Genomic DNA, 27036 nt, shown 5'->3' on the forward strand with positions numbered 1-27036 from the left:
TGCAGCCACTTCAGCAGGGACAGCAATAGGACCCAGTACGTGCGCTGGTCAGTTGGGATCGCTTTCCTTCTGCTTCACCACTTGCCCAGCTCAGCCTTCAGCAGGGCTCAGGCAGGGACACATCTCCGCAGCTCTTATTTATATATTTTTTCCTCCCCTCACTCCTCAGAGAAATCAATTCCATTCCCCAAACAATGGCGAAGGCCTTGAGGAGATATTGATCTGTGGCAGAGCTGGAGAGGGGAGCATTTGTGACACAGAGTTGCTCTTTTGTAAGTGAAAGATAATTACCAGATCATGGGGACACTTGCTGAATAGGATGACATTAAATAGGCATCAGGGTGAAGGGTACCAGTGCCTCTGAATGAAGCATCGGCATAGTGCTGTCCTCCCCGCCAGCTCCAGCCCCTCCTCCCTGCTTCCCACTGCCATTTCTCTTGCTCCCCACCCCAGTCCCTCCTTTTGTCCCCCCCAGTCCTTCCAATTACACCTCCCTGTCCTCTCCCCATGCTTCCCGGTCGTCCTGTCTCCCCCAAACAAACACTGGGTAACGCTGCCTTGAATCCCGTCTCGCCAGCTGGGGGTCCCTGCTGCAGCAGGGATGCACCCGGAGCCAGCCGGCTGCCGTGCCCGAAACCAGAGCAGCGGAAGGGGCTGCTCTCCTCGCCATGGTTTTGCTGCTGCTTCCAAACCCTGGTTGATTTATTTAAGTGATAGCAGGGAAAATAGACCACTGCAACAGCACCGAGCACTGTAGCAATGAACCCCATGATGATTTTAATAACTTCCAGGTAAGGGGTCTTGCATGGGGCAGAGGACTGTCCCCCTGCTGCGAAGCTTCTGCTAACGGGTCTGGGGTAGGGGTGGCTGCTGGAGGACCTGGAGCCCAGGTCCTGGCTTGTACTGCTGGCGGTGGGTTCCCCTTTGGGACCTCATGGTTGACCCTCAGCATGTTGGTAGTAGCCAAGCTCGTTTCCTTGTGCTGTCCCCAGAAGGTCCCAGCTCGCTGGAGGTTGTCGGACAAGGTGTAGCCACAACCATGCTGTAGCTGCGTGGGTGAGGGCACAAGTGGGGCTGAGTGTAGTGAGAGGGTCAATAACTCCTAGAGCTAGAGCAGAGCTGGAAAAGGGGTGCTCAGGAGCCTTGTCTCCATCCCGTGCTGCTCCCAGGACCTCGTGGGATACTTTCCCCTCTAGAGCAGTACCTGCCACTGCTGTGAGTTATGGTCCGGTCTGGCTCGTGGAGGAGCCACAGCAGATTTGTTGCCTGGGCTCTCCAAGGCATCCCCATCAGCCGCCGGCTCTAGGGTACACATCCCAGAGCGACGGGGGCCTTGGCACAAGGTGTGTTTGCAGGTGTCACGTTAGTGGGCAGCTCTTCTGCTTGGTCTCAGTGTTGTGGGCACTCGAAGCCGTGTGGGGATGTTCGGTTGCAGGGCTGGATGCCGGTGCAATTCAGTGATGACTGGGAGAGCCGCTGCCAACTGCGTCTCATGAATTGGCACAGTGCAATGTGACAAAAAAACCAAAACCCACAACTCAATATACCACGTTGTAAAATGCCCCTTTTTATTTACACTGATACTGGTAGCATTCTCTTAATTACTTGCTGATACACTACAAATGGATTATGGTGCATTTTGCAGGATTAATGGATCCTTTGTAGGATGAGCCACCCTTGGACCAGGCACTCTGCAGGCCTGGGAGGGAGGAGAGAGGGTCCCATCCTTTTGCGGGGGCATCGGGAGCTGCGTGTCCCACCAGCCATCACTGACTCACTAGGTCTCATCCAGATGGTTCATAAAATCTGCCACTGCAGCCTGAATGCGAGGTCTGTGCTCCCAAACGCTTAAAAAACCCAGCGAGGGGTCATCGCTATCTTCATGTCTGTGCGGGCAAGTGATGCTGGGGCCCTTCAGCCTCGTGCCCTGGCTCCGGGGGTTTCTTTTGATTCCAGCACATTTCCAACCCCCTGCTCCAGCACTGGGGCTCTTCTAAAGAGGAGATGCTTCCCGGCTCTTATCAATGTGGTGTTGGAGATAACCGAGCGCTTTCCTTTACTCCCAGGGCGAAAGGGCTCTGGTATCTGAGGGTGTGAGCTGATAACGGTGGGAGCTACCTCCAGTCGTCCGCTTGCCTTCAGCAGGCAGGGAGCTGACACCTTCAGCCAGGGCTGCTGCCGTTATTTCTGCCTGGTTCCTGCTGCTCCCGTGCAGCACCTTTGGGGTTTGCATCTTTGCATTTTTCACCTTTGGGTTTTGCCCTTTTTGGATTTTTCACCTTTGGATCCCGGCCAGCGAGGTGCCGGGCTGAGCAGGGTGTTGGAGCAGCAAGCTGGGATTTCCATGCCTCCGTGAGCTGCCGGCTCCCTCGAGCAGCCCTGTGTCTCGGTGTTATTAAACGTCTCGGTGTTATTCCCTGCCATCACCAGGCGAAAGCTGGCTTCGCAGCCTGACCAGCACCGTGCGAAAACAGCAGAGTAGGGAACCTTGTGCCTTTAAAATTAAAAAAAAAAAAATAATAATAATAAAAAAAAAAAGCCCATTACCATTATTGAATAAAATACCAACAATTTAAAAAACTCTTTTAAATATTGTTGCTGCATTTCCAGCTGTTAAAATCTTCTGTATTTAGTTATCATAATAACGAAGTGCTGCGGCTGATTTGAGCAGCGGGGAGGCAGCACCATTATTCAGAAGGGTTTTAAACGGTCGGGTTTTCTTCCTCGCAGTGGTGCTCTCTCGGCTATTAAAAGTCCCTTTGTTGCCTTGGCATCTCTGGCCTGGGTGGCGGAGGTGGCACCCGCGCATTGGCGGAGAGCCTCGCCAACGCTTAGCAACACAGCGGTGCCACACGGCTTCGGCGGGATGCCGGGGAGCCGGGCATCGCGGGCGTCTGTAAAAAGCAAAGCAGAAAAGCTCTGCCACGGCACTGGGGAGGTCTCACGCTGCAGGGTTTGTGGGGAGAAAAATACCGGAGCGAGCGAGACCTGGGACGCTGCTGCAGGGACCGCAGGGCTATTTAGGGAGGTCTTCTCGGCCAAGCTGAGCCTCTAGGTACTGGAGGAGGTGGGCACGCCTGCGGCCAGGTCTGGCAGGGCAGGAGGGGGTGGTGCTTTGTCACCAGTTTGACCAGACCATCCCTGGGCGCACAAAGTCCCGGGGCTTGCTCCCGCCCTGGGGAACAGGAGGGTCCTCGTTGCAGGTGGCAGGGGGGTGCAGCAAGTAATGCAGGACGGGGGCTGGCAGCCTCCTTGCAGCGGCGCGTCGAGGGCAGCTCGGTCGGGGGATCGGGGATTGTGTAGGTGAGATGATTGCTGAGCACTTGGTTTCCTGACCCCAAATCGGTGGGGATGGAGAAGAGGGCAGAGGCACGTGGTGCGGGAGACTGCTGCAGGGGCTGGGGGGGCTGGAGAAGCCGGAGCAGGCTGAGGACAAGGATGCGGCAGATTTCCTTCCTATAGAAAAATGCTATTTTAGTACCATCTCCCCGAGGTGGCGAGGTTGGCAGAGATGTGAAAAAGCGTGCAAAGACTCACAGAAACTTCTTGAACGGCCGGGTGGAGGCAGGCTGCTACCGTGCAGCCTCTGGGTCCCACAGGAGCCGGTGAGCCCGGTGGGAAGGACCTGCGACGTGCCGGTGGGACAGCTAAGGCGGGCAGGGGCCCTGGGAGGAGGTGGCAGAAGATGCCAGGTCCAAGTGACACAAGCTCACAGTGCTGCCGGCGGAGCGGCGGGCAGGGCTGGCAGCGACCTGGCCTCTCAACCATCACATTTCGGGTGCCAGGCCACACGAAAGCCTTGTAAACAGGAGTAACCGTACTGTCCCCAGGCTCCCCGCCGTGGCGGCGTGTTCCCCAAAAGGTTACCTCCAACCAGCAGCGCATTGTGGGTAATGAGATGCAAATTGATAGCGAGACAATAAGGCTGTCTTGTGAGCCCTTCCGACGGGGGCCAGTGTTTAAAAGTCAGCCTGATTGCCTCGTTGGCAATTTGCATAGCATTAACCAGAGAGATTTTCTTTTTAAACTTGAACTTTTTTTTTTTTTCCAGAGGTCACCTCAAACTAATTACAGCTCCGGCACTGCTTTACAAAAGAGGGCTCTGCAGCTGCGATGGCAGGGTTGGAGTGTGAGGAGGAGACTTTCCCAGCGCAGGGTGGGGGGAGACCTCGTCCATGTGAACTCAGGTGGATTTTCGTGTGCGCACCGAGATCGTTTAATAAGAGAGCCCCACTGGGTTCCTGTGGGTGCCGAGCACTGCATCTGCTATGGGAGATGGCAGGGTCAGTGCTGGAGCCCCAGCAGACAAAAAGGGTCGATCCCCTCCGTCGTTATCTCCAGTGCAGGCACAATCTCCTCCTCGGTCTCACCTGCAAATGCAGCTTCGCTGGGCTGGAAGATGGGGTGACACCGCTGCCCGCACGCCTTTTCCTTCACCATGGATTAGTTCAAATAGGGATTTCAAGGTGTTTTATTTGAAGTTGGTGTAAAAGAGACCAGGGACCTTAGTCAAGGAGGTCTACGGGACAGTGGTGTCAGGCTGCTGGGGGCATGGTGTTGTGGTTCTTTGGCTCTAACCTGGGCATTTGCTTTTACAGTTGAATTCTGTCTGGGCTGTTAGTTTGGATTCAAACTGGGCTGGAGTCTACTTAGTCTTGCAGTTGGACTAGATGATCGTTGTATGTCACTTGCACCTGAACTATCCTATCCTATCCTATCCTATCCTATCCTATCCTATCCCATCGTATTGCAGGTTCATAGCTTACTGTAGATCTTTGCTAATCCAGTTTGGTTTGACCAGGGTGAGGAGCAGTGCTTTCACTGGGCAGCTCTGCCAGCGGGTCTGAGCAACAGCCTGGAGCAAAAGCAAGCAGCTTGGAGGGAGCCGGCGCTGCCATCTCTTCCCCAGCACAGCAGCTGCCCAGCCTGCGAGCAGGCACGAGGCTCTTCGGAAGTTCAGCTAAGCCAATGCGAACGTGTGGCTAGCCGGGACTGTGATGGAGCACCTCTCGTTATCGAGGCTGTCTTCAAGACATGAAGCGCACGCTCTGTGCTCAGCGACCCTGGGTGGACGTGGGATGGCCCTTCCAGATGGCGTCTGTCTGCTGCGATGTTCGGTGGCTGGGGTTTGTCACCGCTTGTGCCGCCGTGCGAGTGGTCCCTGCAAGGCGGCGAGTCCCTGCCGTGGGAGGCAGTGAGTCGGTGCGGTGGCAGGTTTGAAGAGCCAGCTGGACAATTTTATGACCATTAATATCATTTGTAGTTATGCAGGCCGTGGCTATGATACAAATAATTAAATCTCATGCTTGACAGCATCAGCCGATCGCTTGCTGCAGTCAGGAGTGAATCTCCTACGCAGAGCATGCGCGACTGATTAACTCTGTTACAGAGGTTGGTTTAGATCTCCTTCCTCTGGCTTGTTCCTCGGTTTCCTTCCTCCCAGCTGCAGCTCTGAGGCTCAGCACCAGCAAATCCCCTTTTCCTCCTTCACAAAAGCCCAGCAAGAAAGTTGTCCTCCGAGGTCCCTTGGCAGGGGTGCAGGCAGGCCAAGCAGGACTATTCCCCAAACTCCCCACCCACATCTGCTGTGTGCCCAGCCGTGTCCCAGACACCCTGGCCAGGTGACGCTGGGGACCTGACACCTCTCAGATTCCCCTCGGTCCTCCCTGCTGCTGTTGTCGGCGGCTGGAGATGCTCGGAGGAGCAGCCTGCTCTGGGATGGCATCCCAGCTCCTGTTGCCTGGTCTGCAGGTAAATGTGCCTGCTGGGGGGCATCCTCTGCTCCTGCCCTAGGGTCTTCAGGCCATTTGCTCATTTGCCTTCCAGCTTCTGGCAATCCTCAGGTCCTGAATCCTTGGGATCTTTCCCTCTGGGCTGCCACGAAGCACTTGGCGCCCCCTACCAAGCCGGTGTGTGGCCGTGGCCTCATCTCGCAGCATTCTTCAGCCTCGCCTCCTCTTCGTTGCCTAGAGAGGCTCCTCCTTCCAGGCTGAAGCCAGCTGGATACAGGCACATCATCTCCTTTCTCTGTGCCATCCTTCTACCCTGACTTTTAGCGTATTATTATCTGAGATGTTAGGCCCAAGAGCAGAGCTCGCAACACTCCTCTGGGTTTGTCAGTGGCTCTGGCACTCTTGATGTCTTCTCCGTTCCCTGAGCAGCCCCTTTCTGGGACAACATCCCAGCCAAGCCTGGAAGGACGAAGATCAGCAGCTCGATGGCACCAGGTTATTGAGCGACCCTGGCTTAGCAGGTCACCGTGGCACTGTCCTGCTTAGCCAGGGACAGCAGAGCTGCTGCTGCCATGACTCTGTACCTCGTCAAGGGAATTGGGGTGGGAAAACTGAGCAGAGAATATTTTTACATTTTTCCATCTTTTTTTTCTTTCTCTTTCCTCTTTTTTTTTCCATTCCTAAAGATTGAGTATAATCAGAGCTAATCAGAAAATTATGAGCTGTCTGATTGCTGATTAGATTCCTAATGTTAATATAGTCAAGAAGCCTCTCTTAGCGTTGTATTTTAAGAGAAGTGTAAAAATAACGTCTTAGAAGGAGCAAACCAGAGCTGCTGGAGCAGCAGGGAACCCAGTGCTGGCTCCGGTGAAGCAGAGCAGGGTTTCACCACTGGCAAGAAATTCAGGCCAGCAGAGAGGGAAGGGACAGGACCTACCCAAACTATAACCAGGTGTGTTGGCTTCGAGGGGGCTGCAGACCCTGCGAGGAAGAGCATAAAACCAACTCTTCCCACAGGTTAGTCCTTGCGCAGAACCAGATCTAGGAATTTCACTGCTGTGCTCTGGGAGCGGGCATGCAGCTTTCTGTCTTACTTCCCTTCCCAACAAATAGCATCTTCCCAGATAGATTAGTTCTTGCATCTCCCAGTGTCATGCAGGCAAGAGGCAGCCTCAGATGATGGCGAAAAGGAGCCCGGGATGTGCCAAACGCCGGTGAGTGGGACCGGCATGTCTGAACCTGGTGCTGAGCAGCCAACTGAGAGCAAGCAGCGTGCAGGGGATGTTTCAGCCAGAACATGGCACGCTCTGCTGGGATCACCAAGACGACAGCAGGGGAACTGGGCTGGGTTTTATACTCCTTCCTCCCAAAGCCTTCCAAAAAGTGTGCATTTGTGATGTAGGCTGTATCCAGGGTTTATCCTTCAGCTCTTCCAGCTCTGCTGCCGTGGTGTTCCCAGTACTGTCCCAGCCAGGCACCCTGTGCTGGGGTGGTGGCATTTGCTGCCTTGCTTTAGCTCTCGCCCATTCAGGGCTAGGCAGGGGACTGGGATGAGGCTTCTCTGCTGCCTGTGCTGCTCTGGCAGCGCCCTGCCACGGCTTTCTTTCCAGGACCAGGGAAGCGCTGGGTGCTGCTCAGCACCGTCATTACTGCCCCTCTTTTTGCTGGTCTCACAGATGCACCAAGCTGTTACATCTGGCCACCTTTCTCTGAATTTCGTGCTGGGCTTTCAAAATTAGAAGTAAAAAAATATTACTGCTTGGTGGGTGTGAGAGCAGGCAGGGCAGCGGGCTGCAGAGCTGCCATGGCCGCAGCGTGGCATCCTGCGTGCGAGATGGTACCGTACAGACCATGGGTGAAACGGCTTTGCTGCCGCCCCGCTGCCAGGGGACAGGCACTGCTTGGGCAGGAGGAAACCTCAAAATAAAACAAACCTGCAAAGCCTTGCTGACAGTGGTGGATCTGCCCTTGCCCAAAAGGCAGGGGTGAGATGCCCGCCGGTGAGCACAGAGAGGATGCTCCCACGGATGCTGGTGGGAGCTGGGAGAAATCCTGGTCCGCTTGTGCTTGGCTGACCCATTGCAAAAATCTTTAGGGCCTTCCAGAAGCAGAATTGGAGGGAGATGCTGTGTGGTGGTGGTCCAGGGTTGAGGTTTTTCCCTTTTTCCCTGTTTAAGCGCTGAGGATTGATCCGCAGTGTCCCCGGCACGGGGCTGGTGCCCTGAACTGTGCAGTGAAGCTGCCAGCCCTTTCCACAACTTTCGTCCCCAGTCTCCACCAGCGCCAGCGTGACAATAACTCCCTGGCTGAATGGCAGATATTATGTTCTGGCACACTAATGTTCCCGTTAATAAGCTCCTCGCCATTCACCGTGTATTTTATTTGATTCATCCCGATGGCAGTGCTATATAATGGACTATATACTGTAATTGTCCCCCATTGTCACCACTTAATAACTTAGTATGATGTTATCACAGTAATTTGTATATTTTTTTGCAAACTTTGATGAATTATATTTTGTTCTTAGTGAATAAAAAAAAATCAGGGAATGGTAAAAGAAGGCAGAAGTTAGACAGAAGTCTGCTCTAATTGCAGAGTGGGCTTAATAATACAAATGTCTGTAGCTGGCCTCCGGGCTGCTTTTGTTTCTGAGCCTTCGGGAACAGGCCACTAGGCCAGCTGGGAAGGAGCTGCTATTAAATAGCATTTATTTTTGAAAACATCTCGATCAGCAGGAATTGGCTCTGTGCTTGGGGAATTTATTTTGCTTTGCTTGTTCCTGACGAGCCCAACCTCAAACACAGTGGGTGGGATTCACGTTCGTGTCCATGGGCAGGGGCAAGGGGTGATGTCCATGGGGTGGGTGCAAGAGCCAGGAGGATGGCCGTCATGGTGAGCAAGAGAGTGCAGATGTTGGTCACTGTGCTGTGCATGGCTCGGGCATCGCAACAGCCTCAACATCTACTTAGACATTTGGGGAGGAATTTGGGCCCAAGGCTGAGAAGCAGCAGGTAGAAAAGCTATGCTGGAGCCTGGGCAAGCATCTTCTCCATGTTTGAGCTCCCTGGCTGCCTCTTGAGGTTAGATGTGTGACGTCCCACCAGATATTTGTGGCTCTCGAGCGTTTGACACCATCTCCGAGTGCTTATGGTTCCTGACCCCATGTCTGGCAGGGGAAGGAAAAGTCCAGAAGAGATCAAACCCCAAATGCAATGGAAATCAAGGCAGGGAGATGGATGCCTGGGCTGGAGCGCCCCGGGTGGAAGGCAGGGGAGGGCTCCTCGGCATCCACGAGGCGGCAGGTAGGGACCTAAATGAGTTTTTCTCTGTAACACATGTCCTGACCTTTTTTAAAAAATGAAATCTATTTTATTAATTTTTTCTTTTTATCAAATCCATCCGTGAAACATTAAAGATATGACTGTGGAAAAGGTCAAGAAACGTGTAGTTGCTGAAATCTTGTTCCAGTTGATAGCTTTTCCCTTAGGGGAGCTCTTCCGCGCCTTGTCCTCCCCCACCTTGGTCTTTAAAACAAAAAATGTCAAGTCGTCTTGAGTTTTGGGTTTAACAGTAACGCCAAAACGTGCTCCTGGAGTGGGATGGAGGGAAGGGCAGTGCGGGCTCCCCAGCAGCGGTGCTGCCCCTGGGGAGCTGCAGGGTCAGGCCAGCGTTGCCGTAGGGAAAATCTGAGGTGGAAAGGATTTCTCCTGACAAACGCAGACCCCAGGGGAGGGCTGCAGGGTCTCCAGCTGTGCCGGAGCCGTGCGCCCCAGGGAAGGGAGAGGCTCCTCAGGGGGCTGGTCTGCAGTGAGGGCACGTCTCAGACGAAATGAATAAAGATGAAGTCCAAGAAATGGGTGTAGTGGTGAGTGAATGCGCTTTGAGTCCCTCTCCTTGGCTTCAGTGGCTCTTTATCTACCGTGAGAATGGAAGGCAATCACGCTTGCCGAAGGAGAGGGAGGGCAGCTGAGCTCTCATTACAGGGGGCTTTATTAGCACCAACGCTTTCTGGGGACCATGTCTGCCGGGCAGGAGCTACATGCCCGGATTTGCGGTGGGAAGCAAGAGCACTCTCCTTACAAAAGGACCGAGAGAAGGAAGGAAAGAAATGAAAAGACAATAATGGAGTCAGGAGTGTGTCTGTATTGAAGCGCACTGGGAAAATTAAATTAAAGGAACATCTGCGGAAGCCAGGAAATGGAGAGACACAGGGTGAAGTCGAGTGAACGCATCTCCTGCCAGGGGTTGGGCTGGGTGTTGGACGCAAGGGTGGGCGTCAGACCCCCTTGCATCCATGGTGGTTGTTTGCTGCTGTTTGGTTCCTTCTTTTATTGTAACACCAAGGAAGGTGGGTCAGGAGTTGGGCTTGCTGTGCTGTAAAAATGCAGAGTCAAACAACACTGAAATTTTAGGCTCCAGACAAGAAATAAAAGGTGAACGGAGGGCAAAACCAAAGCAACAGCAATCCCGCTCCATCAGCACAGCAGCAGACCAGCAGCCTGGATTTGTCTTGTCGTCCATAAGCATCAACACAGGGGTAGGGGTTGAAGGGAAGTACTGCTTGAGGATTTGGGGCTTTGAACAAGGAGGCAAAGGAGTGGGAAAGCACATTGGGACATCTTGCCAAAGAGCAACGAAGCCTGAAGAGCTTGAGCTTCGAGCTTTACTGAAGAGCAAGAGGCTGAAGGGCCAAGAGAGGGTGAGCGAGCATCTTGATCTCAAAAAGGGGTGCGTGGTCCTTTTGCAAACCTGGACACTGGGGTGAAAACTCTGAATGATCCCATCGGCCCAAAGGGCCGCTCAGCTGATCCTCCTGCGTCGCTTGGGAGAGGGGAATAACTGCCCTGGCAAAACAAGGCCAGGATGGGGAAATGGCCTGAGATTTGTGTGTTATGTCCCCGGGCAGTTTATTGGTTTTCCCCGTTTGCTGGGTGTGAGTGTTCCTGGTGCGGTGGCAATGCCAGCATCGCCGGTGCTTGGGGGCTAAGTCAAACTCCAGAAGCCTTTCCTTACATTTCTATCATGTAAATTAATAATAACGGACTTTCAAAATGAAGCATATAATGTGCTTGATAGATTATCAGGTCATCTTTACGTCCAACTGTTGTGAAACCGCAGTGATGGGTAAGTGCCGAGAGGCTGCCCAGCCCCTTCCGAGGCTCTGCCTTGCGTCCTGCTGCTCCATCCGCTCCTGTTTGCAGCATCCAAAGCCACGGGTCCTCCTTGGGAGGCTTTGCTCGTGGTAGTTTCCTCTCAGGTCTTCAAGGGCACCATTCACCCCTCTGATAGCGCGTTTTCTATGCTCAATCTCATCTCCTCCTTCTTGTTTGCCATTCCCCCTCTGCTGTGGCACAACCCCTCCTGCTCCCAGGGCAGGGCTGCGCGCGGTGCTGGCCACGGGTGCTGGGAAAGCCCTGGACCCTGCTGAGTGCTCCACCTGGGTGCTGTCAGTGTTGTCCCCGTGGCAGACAGGGTGGAGGTGGATGTCCCAAAGGGATGGAAATGGGTTCTGGCAGGTGGGAGGCTACTCCTTGCCCCGTGGAAATGCCAGGGGTAGATGGATGAGCGTTGGGGTCACTGTGAGCTGTCGCATTGGGAAGAACTATTTGGTGATCTGCTGAGCTTGCTCGCTTCCACCTCCCCGAAACTTCCCCCCGGTGCCTGGAGCTGCTGGGGCTTGACTGCCATTTTTCTGAAAGTTTGAGCAAAGCTGGTTCCAACTATGGTGCTTTTTCTTAGAGCAAAACACCACTAAAAAGTCTTTAATGGGATTTTTTGGATTGCAGTTGCTTTTCTTTGGTGTTTTAAACTGGCAATTTAAACTGCTCTGGTCACATTTATATTGCGGTGGCAGTGGGGGCCCGAGTTACTGATCAGCGTACCTGACCCCTTTCAGGCTGTGGGAGCGTTTGCTGGTGGCACTGGAGGACTCGAGGAAGATGCCACGCGTGTCTCTGGAGGGTTTCAAGCAGGGAAGTTTTGGGGGCTCCTCTTGGGGCTGGCTGGGGGCATGGGGTGGTGACATTTTGGTGCATTCTGGAGGATTTCTGTGTGCTGAAAATCTGCCTTACCATAAAAACTTAATAACAGAGGAGCTCTCACTGCGCCGTGATGTGCCATATGGAAATCCCCACGCGGCAGCAGATAATAAACGAGGTGCTTTTTAAAGCTCGCACATCACAGCGCAGCAAGAGGTGATGCCTTAAAATAAATCGATTGTAAGTGGTTTCCAGTGCAAACTTTGTAATAGCTTCCGCTTGAATGAAAGGCAAAGAGCTAAAGGGGAGGATTTCAAAGGCACAAAAGGCCTCATCCCCGTGGAGTGGGGAGCCAGGGGACCGCTGGGATGCCGGCGTGATGGCCGGCTGCGCTTTGGGTTCCCAGGGATGCCCTCCTGCATCTCATGGGAGCTTCATTCACTGTTTTTGGTACCAAGTGGAGCGCCGGCGGGGGAGGGAGAGCCACTCCCTGAACTTCTTGTCATCTTAACATGGGACTTCTTTCTCCAAAATAAGGAGTAATAAGGATAAGGAAGGATTCTGTCTTTTTTCTTTGGAGTCTCTGGCTGCTAAGCCCTGGCTAGGCAAATTCCTCCTTCTCCTGTCCAAGTGGCAAGCTGTATCACTTCCTTTTTTTTTTCCATTATTTTTTAAAAAAACCGTTCCCCCAAGCTCTAAGTAAAATTGATTTTTAAGTGAAACTATCTCTTATAATTGCCGCTGAAATGCCTTTTGGTTATTGTAATGGATTTTGAACTGTGACAGGTCCTGCTTCATGATCGTAACTGGAGCTCTGCAGATTATCTAAGTGTGGTTAGGGAGCGCTGTTGGATTGAACGATTGGAGTTTATACGAGGAGGAGGTGGGGCTGGAGCAGCGGGCTGAGATGCCAGCTAACATGTTTGCTGACCCTCCTGACACCACAGAAGCTGAAGCTGCCCTGGGACCTCGTGCATTAAGGCACCGTCTCCCGAAAGCCTTCATGGGAGCCATGTCCCTCCAGTCTGCCAACCCCACCGCTCGCCCATCGTGGGAGCCACAGCGCGCTGCTGGTACAGGGGGAAAAGGAGAGAGAAGAAGCCCCAGGGCAGCACCATCTCCTCCTCCGCAGCTTGGAGAATCTCCCGCTGTCACATTTCCCCAGCCCTGACCTTCTAGCAAACGCATCTTGACCTGAATTATTTCTGGTCGTCTGAAACCTCATTGTGCGGCAAGCGAGCTCATCACCCAGCAGATGAGAACCACAGGAGAGAGTCCCCAAGCCCTTCCAGCTGTGGCAGAGCTCTGACAGACCCGCTGCGCTGTGCCGGGATGCCGTGTTTGTGCCCAGTAGCTCGCCTGCCCCGTCCCCACCGTGCCGGTGCCACGGAGCACCCAGCAGGTCCCTGGCATTAGCTGTCCCCAAAGCAGCCGATGACGAGAGCCGTGGGTAGCGGCACTTGCCAGGCTTTTAGCTTTGGTGAGGGCAGCTGGCAGCCCTCCCAGTAGCAGCGGTGCTGCAATTACTGGGGCACTCAGACTGGGATGGGCAGCCTTGAAGTTGGGCAGCCCTGACACTGCTGGGACACATCGGTCCCACCTGCAGCCGACAAACAGTACCGGAGCCATGTTTGTCGGGTGGTTTGTATCCATCACCCCTCTGGGATGCTGCTGACATGCCCCAGTGCTTCAGCGCCTCCTGGGAGCCAGCTATCAATATTCCAGCTTCATCCCAAGAGAGACTTTCTTCCTTGCCAGCCAGGGTTCTGTTTAGGTGATTTAAGACCAGTTAAGCCGTAACTGGTCTCACTACTATGGAAGTGGGAGGAACTTCCATCAGGAGCAGACTGGGCTTTCTCTGCCAGGCTCATCTCGTGAGTTGATGCTCCAGAAGAGAGCGAGAGGTGTGAAATGAGCACGATTTAAAGCTGCTAGGCTTGGATTTATCACCTGGGACAGCCTTTGAAAAGCTGTTTACATCCTTAGTTTTCTTCTCACCATCAAATACTGCCTAAAAGGTGAAAGGGATGGCTGATGTGCAGTCCTGAGTCCTCTTCCTCTTGATGACACTGATGAAATGAAAGTAAGGGTCCCAATGGCAGCTTGCTGCAGCGACTGTATTGCCTGCTAGCCCCAGGGGTGAGTTTGGATCAGGCTGAGACGGAGGAGGTTGCTCCTGTGGCTGAGGGACAGCAAGTGCCGGCTGTCAGAGCGCTGGCCCGGCTGAGCACATCCTCCGTTATCACCTCTCCTATCTCAGAGGCTTGCAGAGTTTGGACTTGCTGGGGAATGTCCTCTAGTTTCTCACCTCTGCCTTTTTCAAGCTGCATGGCAGAACGTAGCTGTTTGGAGCACCGTTCCCACCCCATGCTGCTGGCCAGGGGCAGAGCAGGGCAGCATGGAGAGCGGCTGAAGCCTCCTGCTCGGCTCTCCCACTGGCTGACTATTGGGATCTCAAAGCAGAGGTCCCTGCTTTCTTCTCCATCGAGCGTAGAACATGCAGAAAGGTACTGTGACTGCAAATAGTGTGGCAAGGGGGACAGAGGAAAGTGCTTTTTCTCAGATCCTAAACAAAGGAGGCAAGTGTGGCTGGTTTGGCTTCCCAAGGGACCACCTGCATCCCAAAGCTGGGCAAAAAGCACCTTCCAGCAGGGCTTAAGCATGATGGCATTTAGCAGTACGGTTTAAAGGCATATCTAGCACAGGAGCAGGGTTTGTTGCCATACGTCCAGGGTGAAAGGCAGGAGGATGCGGGAAGCGGCAATGCCGGTGTGGCCGAACGGTCCTGCTGGCTCTGCGCAGGGCAAGGGGACAGTGAGAGAGGCCAAGCCTGCCTGCGCCTGCCTATACCTGGTCCCATTTGTCCATCCTGCATCCCATGTCTCTGTCTCACTGCTGGTGGAGGTGGGGACAGATCCTGCACCCTGGTGTTTGCCCTTCCTCCCCCAGGAGGGATGAGGCAGTGGTTATTTGGCATTGGCTCGGTGAAAATAGGAGCCGAGGAGGGTCTGAGCAGCTCAGCTGAGGTTTTGCTATTGCTGGTCCCCAGGGGCGCGCAGGCACAGTGCACAGCCCCCCCCGCCCTCCTCCTCCCCTCCTGGGGAGCAGTCAGGGCGACGGGGAGCAGGGACAGAGCTGCTCTCTACTTGTGATTTTGGAAAGCCAAGGTCAGCCCTCGTGGAGGGCAGAAACACCAGGAGAGGGGTAACAGAGAGGGACTTTTCTCCAAGGGGAGGAGAACTGAAGAGAACGTCAGGCAAGGCTCGTGCCATAGGATGCCTGGTTAGCTGCATTGTCCTTTTGCCCTTGGTGCTTTTCCGTTTGCAAGAAGTTAAGCTCTTCTGGAGGCCTGAGCGATATTTTGGGGTAGGAGAAATGCCCCAGACAGCGAGTCTCCCTTTCCTCCCCACCCTGCCCCTGCAAACACATGGGTACCTCTCTGCTTGGGATGTTTCACTCCTCCCCTCCCTGTGCTTGTTAGGACTGGTGATGGTGTTTCTTACCGGTAAAAATTGTGGCTCCGGAGGAGAAGCAGCAGGGACAGATGCTGGCAGGGGAACAAGAGCCACGCATTGCTGGCCTGCAGAGCTATGAGTTACTGAAATGGTCAGTAAAATGACGAAAGCTGTGGCTCTGGGGCTTGTCCCAGGCTCCCAGGGCCGGGTGCTGGCCGTGCCACTGCCACGCATGGGTTCTGCAGTGGCTCCGGCTCTGGGTTTGCTCCAGGTTGGTGGTTGTAACCCTCGCTGCTGGCGGGGCCGGCTCTGCAGAGGGGTCACCCCGCTCACCGCCCTGCCAGTCCTCAGGAGCAAGCACCGGCTGGTACGACAGCAGGGTCTGGAAGCCCTTGGAGGATTTACCACCCCCTCTTTACTATTCACTGGGGCTTTATTTGCCCTCCCAGAGGCAGGAGAGCGTTAACAGCCAGTGCCGACTCCAGCTCCGTCCTCCCTCGGGCACAGGCTGGAGCCAGGCATGAGAGGAGGAGAGGCGAGCTCTGGCCATCCCTTTCCCTCCGCGTGGCCGAGGGAGTTATTGACAAACATGTTATTGACAAACAAGTTAGTGCTCCGAAAGAAAAATGCTGCAGCATGTTTGAAGCTGCCTCCTTGATCAATACTCAGCCGTGGCTGAGCCTGCTGCCGACTGGATTTCGGATGACGGCTGCGGGGGTAATAAGAGCCCTGGGATCAACTGTCTCGGAGATTATTACAGGATGAGATGCTTCGCTGCTTTACAGTGTTTACTCAAGATTTATATTCCTTACGTGTATATAAGCGGGTTGTCATCTTTTGTCGCCGGTTGATCATTTTTTGATGGCGGTGTGTGTGCTGTGCCGTTAGGGTTTGCTTAGGGGGGTGCGTGCAGCAAATTCAGTGAATGGGGAGGAGATGGGCTGGGGAACGAGAGGGAGAGCCAGGGTGGGGGCACCCCGGAGCCGGTGGCAGGAGGTGGGACTGTGAGAAGGTGCCCTCTGCTCTGATGCACCCAGGCAGACCGGAATGGAGGTGTGCGAAGGACGTGGAGCGGGCTTTCACCTTTCCAGATGCTCTGCAGCGACAGATGCAGTTTCAGGGTGCCCTGTCCAGGGAGGGGGGGCTGGTGCCATCCTCGTTCCTTCATCGTGGAGGAGGAAGAGCTGCAAAACCAGCTCCCAGGGGGTGTTTCTGCCTGGGGCTTGGGTGACTTGACTTTGTCATGTGTGTTTGTTTTTCACCTCCTCGTCTTAACCTTTCACCTGTGTTTTCTTGCTCTGGGAGGAGAGCTGGAATGATAAGATGCCGTGTGGAGCTCTCTGGCCCAGTAGCGCGGGGCTGTTTTAATCTCCAGCAAAGATCTCTCCTTCCAGCTGTGTGCTCAGGTGCGGGAGGTTAATACACTTCACGCCGTTAGGGAAGGCGCTGAGATGAGGGTGATAACAGCCCTGTGGAGGGAAGTTAAATGAAGGCTTAGCAGGAGCTGCTCTGCCTCGGAGCAAATATCCCTGGGCACACGCAGCCGCTGCGTGCTGGGCCATAGCTGGGCCCTTCCTTACCGGTTGCGGGGAAAAGCCGGGGACACTATCCCAGGCTCCCTGAGGAGCATCCCCCAGCATTGGCACAGGCATGGGGTGCTTTATTTCTGTGGGGAGGCTTGGGACACAGGGGCGGCGTTGCTGCTGTTACGCAGGGCTGCTCGGTCTCCTGTTGCAGGGTTTTTGCTGTAATCCTGGTTTATAAATCCAACCTTGGCCTTTGGCCTCCCTGTGCCGCTCTGGTCTCTGCTCCGCTGCCTCCCAAGTTAAACCCACTGATCTGACTGAGGTGGGAACAGCCGGGGCATACTTATTGCCACGTGGGGGCTGGGAAGAGAGATTTAGCAAAGCATTGGACCAGTTTCCCTTGGAAAATCGCTGTGCGAAAGTATTGGAGCAATGCAGGAGAGCCCCGGGTGCGATGGGGGAGAAGCGGTGAGGAGGAGGAGGTGGGCAGCACCCTTGGGTGCTTGCTACATCGGGGACAGTCCCCCAGCGCACCGGCCCCTCAAGCAGTGGGGATGCTGATAGCAGGGACGGTCCCCTCCGCCAAGAGGGGAGGATGCGGTCCCTTGCAGCGCCAGCTCCGATGCTCAGCGCGTTTCCCACCACCTCGCTCCCAGCAGCTTCTGGGCATCAGATGAGCTGCCCCCCAAAAGGTGCTGCCGTGGACGAGCACGTGTGGGTGAGCCATGTTCCAGGTGGGGTGGGTGAGCTTTTGTGGGTGATTGGGGCTGAGAAGTGAGGTCCTGGAACAAAGTGGGGGAAAAACGGCAGCCGTGTCTTTGCAGGTGCCATCCTCTAGGCAGACAGAAGGTCACCCACCTCGTCCCCCCTCTCCTTTCCTGCGGGGCTTTCAGGAGGGAGGGCATGCACCCGGCTGTGCCACCTTCACCGCCACCTGCCCATCCCGAGTCCGTGCCGTCCCCGAGGCTCCTTAATCCCCGGTGAGCTGGTGGGCTGAGCAGGGAGCTCGTGATGGATCTGGCCAGGTGAGCAGCGAGGCGGAGAGGAGCACCATGCGGAATATGAAAGATGCCCTTGCGCCGAGGCATGATAAAGCCCGTGCAGCACCTTCCCTCTCGCAGACCCCGCCATCGGGATTTCCAGACACCAATCCCTTGTAAATCTCCTGCTGGCCTTTTATGACCTGCAGAGTCATTTCAATTCAGTGTTTTCAACCTCTAAATCTCCTGTCCTTAGCCCTCAGTGACTTCTGGGGAAAAAAGTGCGCTCCTTAAATTGCCACGGCCAGGACAGTCCCTGCGCCACAGCCTGCTGGAAATTTGCAGGTATTTCACACCCATGCTTTATTTTTGGTAATTCCTCTAATTTTTCTTGCTGTTGGAACCACACAATCGACAGCCTGAGGTCTGAAGCCCTCAGGAGGTTTTGGCGGCTGCTGTGTACGCGCACGGGACCCCTGCCCAGCTCCCCGGTGCGCTGCCTGCAATCCCGGGCATCTCGCAGTCCCTGCATGCAGCGCACCTTAAGATGGACTGATTGATCTGTAACACTTGAAAAATAATGGTTTAATCATTATTAAGGATTAGAAATAATCCTTGAGCTGTATTGATCACGGTAACATTATTCATGATGAACTCATTTGGCATTAATGGGGACATCCTGCAGCAGTGTGTGGCTCCAGGCAGACCCATCACCTTCCCCATGGAGACATTGCTGGGGGGGGGGGGGGGGAGTTGGAGCATCAGCACCTTCCCGGCCCTAACACACAACTCCAGGTCCTGCTTGTGAGCAAAGCTGTCCCAGATAGTCCCCTCGGGGATGCTGTCCTTGTTGCCACAGTTTTGGAGGGTCCCCATCGCTTTCATGCCAGCAGCCCATCTCTGGGCAGGGGCTGGCTGGGGCTCCCCTCTAGCACCAGCCAGGGATGGGACAGGACGGGACTGCTCCCATGGGAGCCCCCCAACATGGCATCGCTCCAGCCATGCCCCCCCGCAGGGATGGCGGCGGGCAGAGGATCCCCTGTTGCAGAGGAGGGAGGGATGGCTGGCTGCCCGCTTGGTCCCTCTCTCCTCCCAGTCCCCGTCTTGGTCACGGGACTGGAATGTCTTTAGTGAGGAAAACACTGCAGAAGCAACAGCTGGGAGGCTCTGGGGGCACTTCTCCAGGGGTGGGTGTCTGACAGCGGCCGGGAGCTGGCACGGCACCCTGCTGTGGCTGTGCCATCCTGCCGCGGGCTCCCCCATCCCTGCAACATGCTATTTATCAAACAAGAACATCTGGATTTATTTTTTTTGAAAAAACAAAGTTGTGTCCGGATCGACTTTGATGAATTGACATTTTCCAGAGGAAAAATATCTTCTGTCGAAGTGTCGTTCCTGGGTGTAGCCGTCCCTTACTGCACCATTTGCAACTCTCCAGGCACTTTGTACTAGGCGATGAATAGTTAAAGATGTCCATAAATCTTGCCCTGGCCCATAATAAACAAACACGCTCTTATCTAGTATAGAAAAATGCATATTTCATCACCGCTGCCTTAAACGCAACTTGGAATAAATGCTCGCCTTTAATCAGCCATCTCGATATATAACCAGAGCACAAAAGCTTCGGGGGATGAGGTGCAGAATTAGGCCACAGCTTTTCTAGGTGGCTCTGGGGAAGCAGGGCTGTGACTGAGCAGGTGAGCCCCTGCAAAACTGCCCTGAAAATTAACATTACTTGGCTTTTCTGTGCAGCTATGCCTTGTCACCCATTCTCTTCTCTCCACCACCAGAGCCAGAGGTATTTTGCTTCAATGCTCAGCTGGTAGTTGATCTTCCCCCTCGGATGCTGGCCATTGAAAGCAAGCACTTTGATTTGGAAATCAAGATTAAAAAAAGAAAAAAGGTTAAACAGGAAAGTTTCCACCAGTGCGTGCCGAGATTACGCAGTGATGGATACGTGTTTTCCTGCATCTGATAAGAACAAGCGACGTTCTCTGGCTGGGAAGGGTCGGATCTGTGATGTCTTTCACTGCTCATCACCTTACTTTTGAGTACCTGTGCTTTGCCATGCTCCCAGTAATACAGCACCTGCCATCGTGTCCCTGGTCCCGCGGTGCTGCTGGGGCTGGGTGCTGCCGGGGCTGGGTGCTGCTGCTCTCCTGCAGGCAGCGGAGGCACGTGGAGGAGACACCACGAAGCCTCGGGACTTTCTTTCCCCTGAGCGTCTGCTTAGAAGGACCGAGGCATTTTGCATCCCTGTGTGCTGACGGGAGCACTGGAGGAACTGGTGACAGCAGGGACGGCAGCAGTGGCATGTGTGGCTGTGCCCAGGACCCCTGTCCGCCTCTCTGGAGATCGTTGTCTCGTGTGTGCGTGCTCTCCTAGCCAGGCATTCTCTAGGCCCTGGGGAAATAAATTCCCAGGGATGTAGCTGGACTTCACAGCCACCCCAACGGGCTCCCGCTGGCATGCCAGACCCCCACTGAGCAAAGGAGTGCTGTTTCTTTCTGGGATTTGTGGTTCACAATGTGAAAGTCAGGTGTGCAGTAGTGCTGGGAATCACGTGCATCTCTGCAGTGCTGCCCAGGCAGTGATTTGGGGTGGTTGTTTGGCCCAGGAGGTCACCCCGCTGTCAGTGCTCCTTCCTCCTCCTCCCAGCCGATTCGGGGGGCTGGAGGCAGCCGGGGCTCCCCTCCCTCCCCGTGCTCTGGCTGCCGGCATCACTTGCGCGGAGCAGAGCGTGTCCCGCTCTGCTGAGAGGTGCGGGGAAACGCGGAGCAGAAGATGCAGCAGCACCTGCCGTAAGGCACATCTTTGCTTGATGCGTCTCCCACTAACTCACTAAGGGAGCCTTCCTGGGCTGCAACAGCCTCACAAGCCTCGTGGCCAATTAACCCCATACAGATTAGCCACCCAGCCCCAGGAGCTGAGACCTCCGCGGCATGTATTTCCCGGGAGCCTTGTAAAGCTGATGGCTGGTGGGGAGCAGGCTGTGCCGGGTGCTGCGAGGCTGCGGGGATAAACCCTGCGAGCAGCAAGGGTGCCCGGCACCCAGGGGTGCAGGTGGCCCTCGGCTCTGCGGGCTGACTCAGGACACTGTGCTACCTCCAGCTGGGCTTTGGTGCTAATGGGGTCGTACAAGCCTGGCAGGCAGCTCCCCAAGCAGCTGCCTGCACCCCTGGGGGCCTGGGGCTGGTCGAGGGATGGAGGGAAAGGTCTGTGTCACTTGTTTTGCTCTTGGTTTTATTTGGTTAGCGATGCAGAGTGGATCTTGTTGGAAAGCCTGGAGCTCTTGCCCTGTCTGTCCCCGTCGGCTCCATCAAAGGCCAGATTGCAGCTTTTTCCCAGCACTGTCAGTACCCCAGGGGCTGCCTGGTCTCCAGCCCTGCCGTGCTGTACCCTCCGTGCTGGTGAGGCCTCCAACGGCGGAGCCCGAGCCCAGCGAGGCTGCCCCGGTGCTGAGCATCGCCCCATCCTGCTCCTGGCGAGCCCCGGTTCCTCTGGCTACCCCAGGGAGGGCAGCAGCCTGCCCATACTGCCTGCTGCCTCTGGAGCCATCAGGATGGAGATGCTTTTGTCTCCTTGGAAGCCTCACGCGCTTTAGTGGGAGAAGGTTGTGCTTGCCCTGGCTTTGGGTGAGACCTGGCCAGGAGCTCAGCCCCGGAGCCTCCCGCTGCAGGCAGCGATTGCAGGTAGAGCTGCCGCGTCTCGTAGCTGGTTCCTCTCCTGCTCGCCAGCTCCCTGGGAGCACTGGTCTGTTGCAGATGGGCCCAGTGCCGCTGAGCCGATGGCCCTGGGCGTGCGATGGGGTGAAGGAGAGTACGGGCATGTGAAGGGGTTAATCTAGGTGGGCAGAGCTGCGCATCTCTGGGCCCCGGTGCTGGGACATTTCAAGGGGGTTTTCAAAGCATTTTTGAAGGGTCTGCCCTGCCCTCCAGAGAGCTGGGGGGCAATCGGTGCAGGGACCCAGGTTCAGCCCTTGCCCTGCACTGCAAATGAGGGCCTGCCCGGCTCCAGCGGTAACACCAACAACCGCCAAGCTGCAATGGCTCAGCCCTGGTTGTGTTCAAGTGGCAGGAATTCCTCTGGAGGCACTGGCTTGCTCTGGGAAAGGCGGGAGCAAACAGAAACACCGGCTTCTCATGCCTGGGATGTCCTTCTCCAGGCACTGCTGCCTTCGATCCCTCCTCCTGCCCCCCTGCCTGCGTGGCGGAGGGGCGGCAGGGTCCGGGGGGATCCCCCAAACAGAGGGAGGGCAGGTGCTGCCACGGTCCCGGGTTGACGTGGGCAATGCCCGGCTCCTCTTGCTTTCCCCGTTTTTTCTCACTTCTCCTCTCCCGCTTGTTTTGCAGAGACTTGCCAACGCAGCGGAGAAGTTCCAGAAGGCTCACCACTGGCAGGACAACATCCGGGTAAGGCTCCGCGGAGGCACCGGCCTCAGGGATGACTCCTGGCACAGGAATCGGCTCCTTGTCCCATCCCTGCTCCCATCCCTCGGCTCTTCCTCCCCTCCTCGCCCTCCCTCCCTCGCGAGTTACCGCTGGCCCTGCGGTGCTGCTCAGCACGCAGGCGGCCCCGGCACCGCCACCTGCCAGCACTAACGAGAGCAAATGAAGCGATTTTGAGCTCGTTTCCAGCCTTGCCTCGGCCTCCACACGCGTAGCGAGAAGGCAGGAGGTGAAGATTGAGCTGGTGGCTCAGCGCTGAGGGTTTGGGGGCCGGGGAGACTCTTATCCCCCCCCCCGCCGCCATCTCTGGCAGCTGGAGGGTTTGGTGCCGAGCGGGGTCTCGCGTGGGGTGACAGCAGCGGTGGCTCGTCCGTGGCACCTGCCAGCGGTTGTGGTGGGGGCTGTTTCTGGGGGAGGGAGCAGTCTGGGTTGGGAGAGGGAAGATGTGGGTTTAATGATTGCATTTGACTTTGTAATTCTGGCAGTGATAGCGCTCAGCAGGAACCTGAAGGATTCTGTCTGGAAATGCTCTCAAATTATAACAATAATATAAAAGGAAGGAAAGATTGTTTTCCTTCCAGTGCAAACGGAGTCTACAATAAAAAATACTCCTGGGCCTCCCAGCCCCTTCCTCCGGGTTGGGCCGGATCCTGCCCGGCCCTGGGGAACCCCATGTAGTCGCCAAAGGGACAGCCTGGGGACATCCCCGCTGCCAGTCCTTGCTGGTGTGTTTTGGGGGGTATTTCTCTGTCTGCAACCGTGATCTGCTCAGGGAGGAGAGGAGATGAGGACCTGGAGCCACAACCTGCTCATGCAGACCCTCCTGCCGTTGGCGATGGTCACCAGGGTTTGATGTGGAGAGGAAGAGGCAGCAGGAGCAGAAGAGAAGGCAAGGTGTCGACCTGCTTGGCTTGGCTTTCGTTTGCCATGTGGCCGGCGTGAGGTGGACCCTCGGGGCTGGTTCTTGTCCCCCCAGGAGCTGTGTCCCCTAGGTACCCAGTGAGGCTGAGCTCGCAGGGGGCTTCCCATCATTAGCAGAAGCAGCCTCAGTAAGGAGAGGTGAGGTGTCCCCGCTGGCCCTCCCATCCAGAGGACAGTTGTCATTGACACCAGCAGTCACCGAGACCTCTCTGCATGAGAGTGCTGCTGAAGTACCGTCACCTTTCCGGAAGGCCGGTGGCAGGGAGGTTGAGAGGATAACAAGGTTTGGTGTGGGCACTGTCTGATCCCAACACCGGTGCCTCGCCAGGACCTTGGCTGCAGGCTCAGGGCTCCCAGGGGAGGCTGCGAGTAGCACCAGGGAAGCCGTGGGCATCTCCCACAGGCTCTCATCTCCGTCCCTAGTGCTGGCCTGACCTTGTGTGTCCTCCAGGGTCAGGAGCCCCAGAGCAGCTCATCCCCGAGCAGCACCCAAAGCTTGGCCTTGGGTACCCCAGGGGCATCGTGGTGGCCCCACGCACCCCACGCTGGGCTGGCACCCAGGAGTGGATGCCCTGTGGCCGGGGCACGGGCAGAGCTGGAGCAAGATCCCTGCATTTTGAAGCAGTCTTCAGTGCTTCTGCTCATCCCCTGGGCCACAGACACAGGCAGCTGCCGTGCTGTGGGGGCTCCTGCTGAGGACCCCTCTGCAGCCCCAAAGAGCTCCCTCTCCACCCAGACCCGGCTGCCTTCCGTGGCGAGGGAGATAACGGCCGGGATACAAAACATGCCAGGAAAGGCTGTAGCGCTGGGGAGCTCTTGGCTCATTTTGCCATTCATGGCACAAACCTTCCAGAAATCTACTTTCGTAGAAAAAATATTTTTAATAGCACTGTTTGCAACCACTTAATCAAGGTAATTAGGAGCGAGTCACCCAGAAACAATGTGCAGCGATGCGTCACTGCAGAGCTCGCCACAGCTTTATCAGGACAGCCCAGACCCGGCTGGGACACTTGATGGACTGGCCCAGCTCTGCGCACAGCACCCAGGGTGCTGGGCATTTGTTCCCCCCGAGCAGGCAGCCCTGCCAGCATCGGCCCTGGTTCCCGGGCAGAGCAGAGGGACGGAGGGGCTGTGTAAATGGCCCTCGCTGCCGGGGTTGAACCTCCTTTTGCCATCCTTCACCCGTAAAATGGCAGGGCACGGTCAGACCCACGTGCAGCACTGGCTCTGCCGCTGCCCCCGGCTTGTTGCTGGTGCTGGCACGGGCAGCGGGCAGGGAAGGCAGCAGCACAGCAACCTCAGCTCCTCCTCTCCTCCCTTCCCACCGAGCAGCTTGTTCCTTCTGGCCGCAGCAATCCCCTCCTCTCCCAGCGTGTCGCGTCCTAACCTTGCGCCGGAGTCGATGACAGATTGCGGCGAGCGCGGTTATTTTTGTGTTTCCATCTGAAGGCGCGCCGGCAGATGCTGAGTGTTTGCGCTGCATTAGTGCTAATGGCAGCCCCATTAAACTTCGCTGCAGATGGGTTGCTATGGAGGTCCGGGGGAAAATGAAACAGGAGCAGGAGCCCGAGCGGCTGGGATGCTGCTGCCAGAAATCACTCACAACCCATCTCTACAGCGAAAGCTTCTTTTTTCTCGCTTCTTTTTGGTGTTCCCAGCCATACGCTGGCCACTCTGGCCTTTCTGAAGGGGTTGAGTTCAGCTTCCCACCTCAGGGGGCTTTGCAAAGCATGTCCCTGTTCCCAAAACACCCCTCCTGCCCCACGCTGTCCTGCCCTGTCCGTGCTCCTCATCCTCGCCCACCCTCAGGCCTCCTGTGTCTCCTGGCCGTGCCAAGCCGGGGCCATGTCCCTGCGTGTCCCCAGAGCTCCCCTGGACACCGGAGCACTTTCCTTGGCCAAAATCAGTCTTGTCCCCAAAGTCACCCATGCAGCGGCAACCCGGGCCACCCCCTCACATTGTCCCTCCAGCTTGTTTCACCTCGGGGCCGGGTGGCAGCTCAGGGTGATATGGTGGTCAGGGACAAGGGGACAGCGGGACAGGCTGCGGCATGGGGCCGTTGTATCACCCCCGGTGATTTGGAGGGGGGAGAGGCCGTGCCCTTCCCCGCCTGCACAGCGAGGGTCTCTCAGGGATGCACATTCACCCGCCGGCAAAGGCTGGCAGAGCCCCGGAAAAGTGAGCGCTGGGTCCGGTTGCCACGGGGCAGGCTCCCACCATGAGGCACTGCGGCCACCTGGCACTGGTATGATAAGAGACCCCAGAAAGCTCCCGGTTTTCCCAGTGAGAAGCTTCTGGCCTCCGGGCTTGCAGCCAGGGCTCTGCAGGGCATCCACCGCGACAGGCTGGCTCCACTCTGTGCAGAGCCACAGGGGTCTGTCCCTCGAGGGACATCAGGGCTGTCCCCCTATTCTGGATGTCCCCAGCGCTGTCCCCCAGGCGTGGCAGGGGTGCTGAGCCCCGCGTGCAGACCGTCCCCACCAGCAGATGGAGGTGCCAGGGCTGCAGCCCACACTGCCGTGCTGTTTACCAGGTTTCCGTCCTCTATTTGCCACCCTGCCCAAGCGAGGGACCTGCAAAATAGATCTATAAAAATGCCGGAAGGTCACGTTGAGTTTTTTGCTGCCATCCTTGCTGACAAGCTGCCACGCTGCCCGTCAGGCATCCCAGCCAGCTCTGTGTTCTCCCAGCTCCTCTCCACCCACGTGCTCCGCTTTCCTCCAGGGTTTTCCAGTACCTTGGGTTGTTTTCCAGGCCTTCAGCCCCATCCCAGCACCATCAGCAGGGGCTCGAGTGTCCCGCACCCCCACGGCGCACGGGAGGAGAGGCCGTGCTGACCTGGGGGATGCCGTCAAAGGCACAGGCCTGTGCCGCCAGCCGTGAAATGCGTCCCAGGGCATCGTCATCGCTGCGTGTCAGTCTGCTGGGGCTGCCGGAGCTATTTGTCCCTTTAAGGGACACTCCGAAGCTGCAGAGAGCCATCCCCTCATTTATGTGTGCTTGGCAGGATTATATAAATTGCCTTTAAAAGTTGACTTCTTTATAAGCCATTTTCTGCTTCATAAAATGTTTATTACTGTTGTTTTTCTCCCAGTTCTTCTTCCTCACTGCATTTTCCATTGCTACACTGGGAAGCTCCCCTCTTGCTCCGCCTGTTGCCCCCCTGCCTCCCACCTTTCAGGAGAGGAAAGGGGCGTTTGAAGGGTCAGAGCCCAGCAGGCCCTTTCTCCTTGGGAAAAAAAAAATAGCTATACATTGAGCTGCAGATGTAAGAGCTGCTGGGGACAGGGTTTAACTGCTGGGCGCAGCAGGGGTGGTTCTGGGGTGCGATGGTGTGCGTGGAGGTGGCAGAGGGAGAACGGGCGCCGGGCAGCCCCACGCCGCTGCAAGCAAATAACAAAGCCCAGATAATTTCAAGCTCCATTAGAAACAAAACTCCAGGGAAAACAGGATCACTGTTTGCCAAATGGGAAAGGACAGGAGGAATAACAGAGATTGTGCTGCCGGCCACCCAAGAAAGGCGAGGGATAAAGCAGGGGAACGTGGCGGTGCAGGTGGATGCCCCTCCGTGGCCGTACAACCCTGGATGCAGCATCCCTCCGGGCATGGGGCCCTGCCGACCGGCTGCTCCATCCGGCACCACCGTGGTGCATCTGGCCCGTGTCTGCTGTGGGAGCGGCGGCTGTGCCACGCCACACGTGGGTGCTGGGAGCTGTTCCTGTGGGTTTGCCACGGCAATGCAGGCAGGGCTTTGTGTTCAAAGCGGTGTTAGAAGGGCGAACGTCAGCTCCTTATCCCCGTTTCGTTTTTCTCCTTCTTTAATTACAGATCCTACTTATCGGCCGAGAACAGAAAGATCGTCGCCGTAACCTTGCACTTGCCCTTGTAGAAGGTTTACCTAAAAAGTTAGAAAATAAAATCAAATACTCTAATTTGCAGTCGTCTTGCCATTTCAAACCCAGTTTTCATTACAGCACAGAAAGTGCATTGAAGCTG

At 56.0% G+C, this 27036-nt stretch overlaps 1 protein-coding gene across 3 annotated transcripts in view; it reads left to right on the forward strand.

Moving 5' to 3' along the window:
* Positions 1-27036, forward strand: part of CACNA2D2 (calcium voltage-gated channel auxiliary subunit alpha2delta 2) — a 225239-nt gene that overhangs the window by 158994 nt on the left and 39209 nt on the right. For all 3 annotated transcript variants that reach the window (XR_007509319.1, XM_049826895.1, XM_049826896.1), the window contains exon 4: positions 22024-22083. Coding sequence is in view for 2 of the 3 variants with exons in the window: in XM_049826895.1 (XP_049682852.1) it covers positions 22024-22083 (60 nt within the window). In the remaining variant the exon portion in view is untranslated. The remainder of the gene's footprint in view (positions 1-22023; positions 22084-27036) is intronic.

The sequence above is a fragment of the Accipiter gentilis genome, chromosome 23 (assembly GCF_929443795.1).
Source record: "Accipiter gentilis chromosome 23, bAccGen1.1, whole genome shotgun sequence".
NCBI lineage: Eukaryota > Metazoa > Chordata > Aves > Accipitriformes > Accipitridae > Astur > Astur gentilis.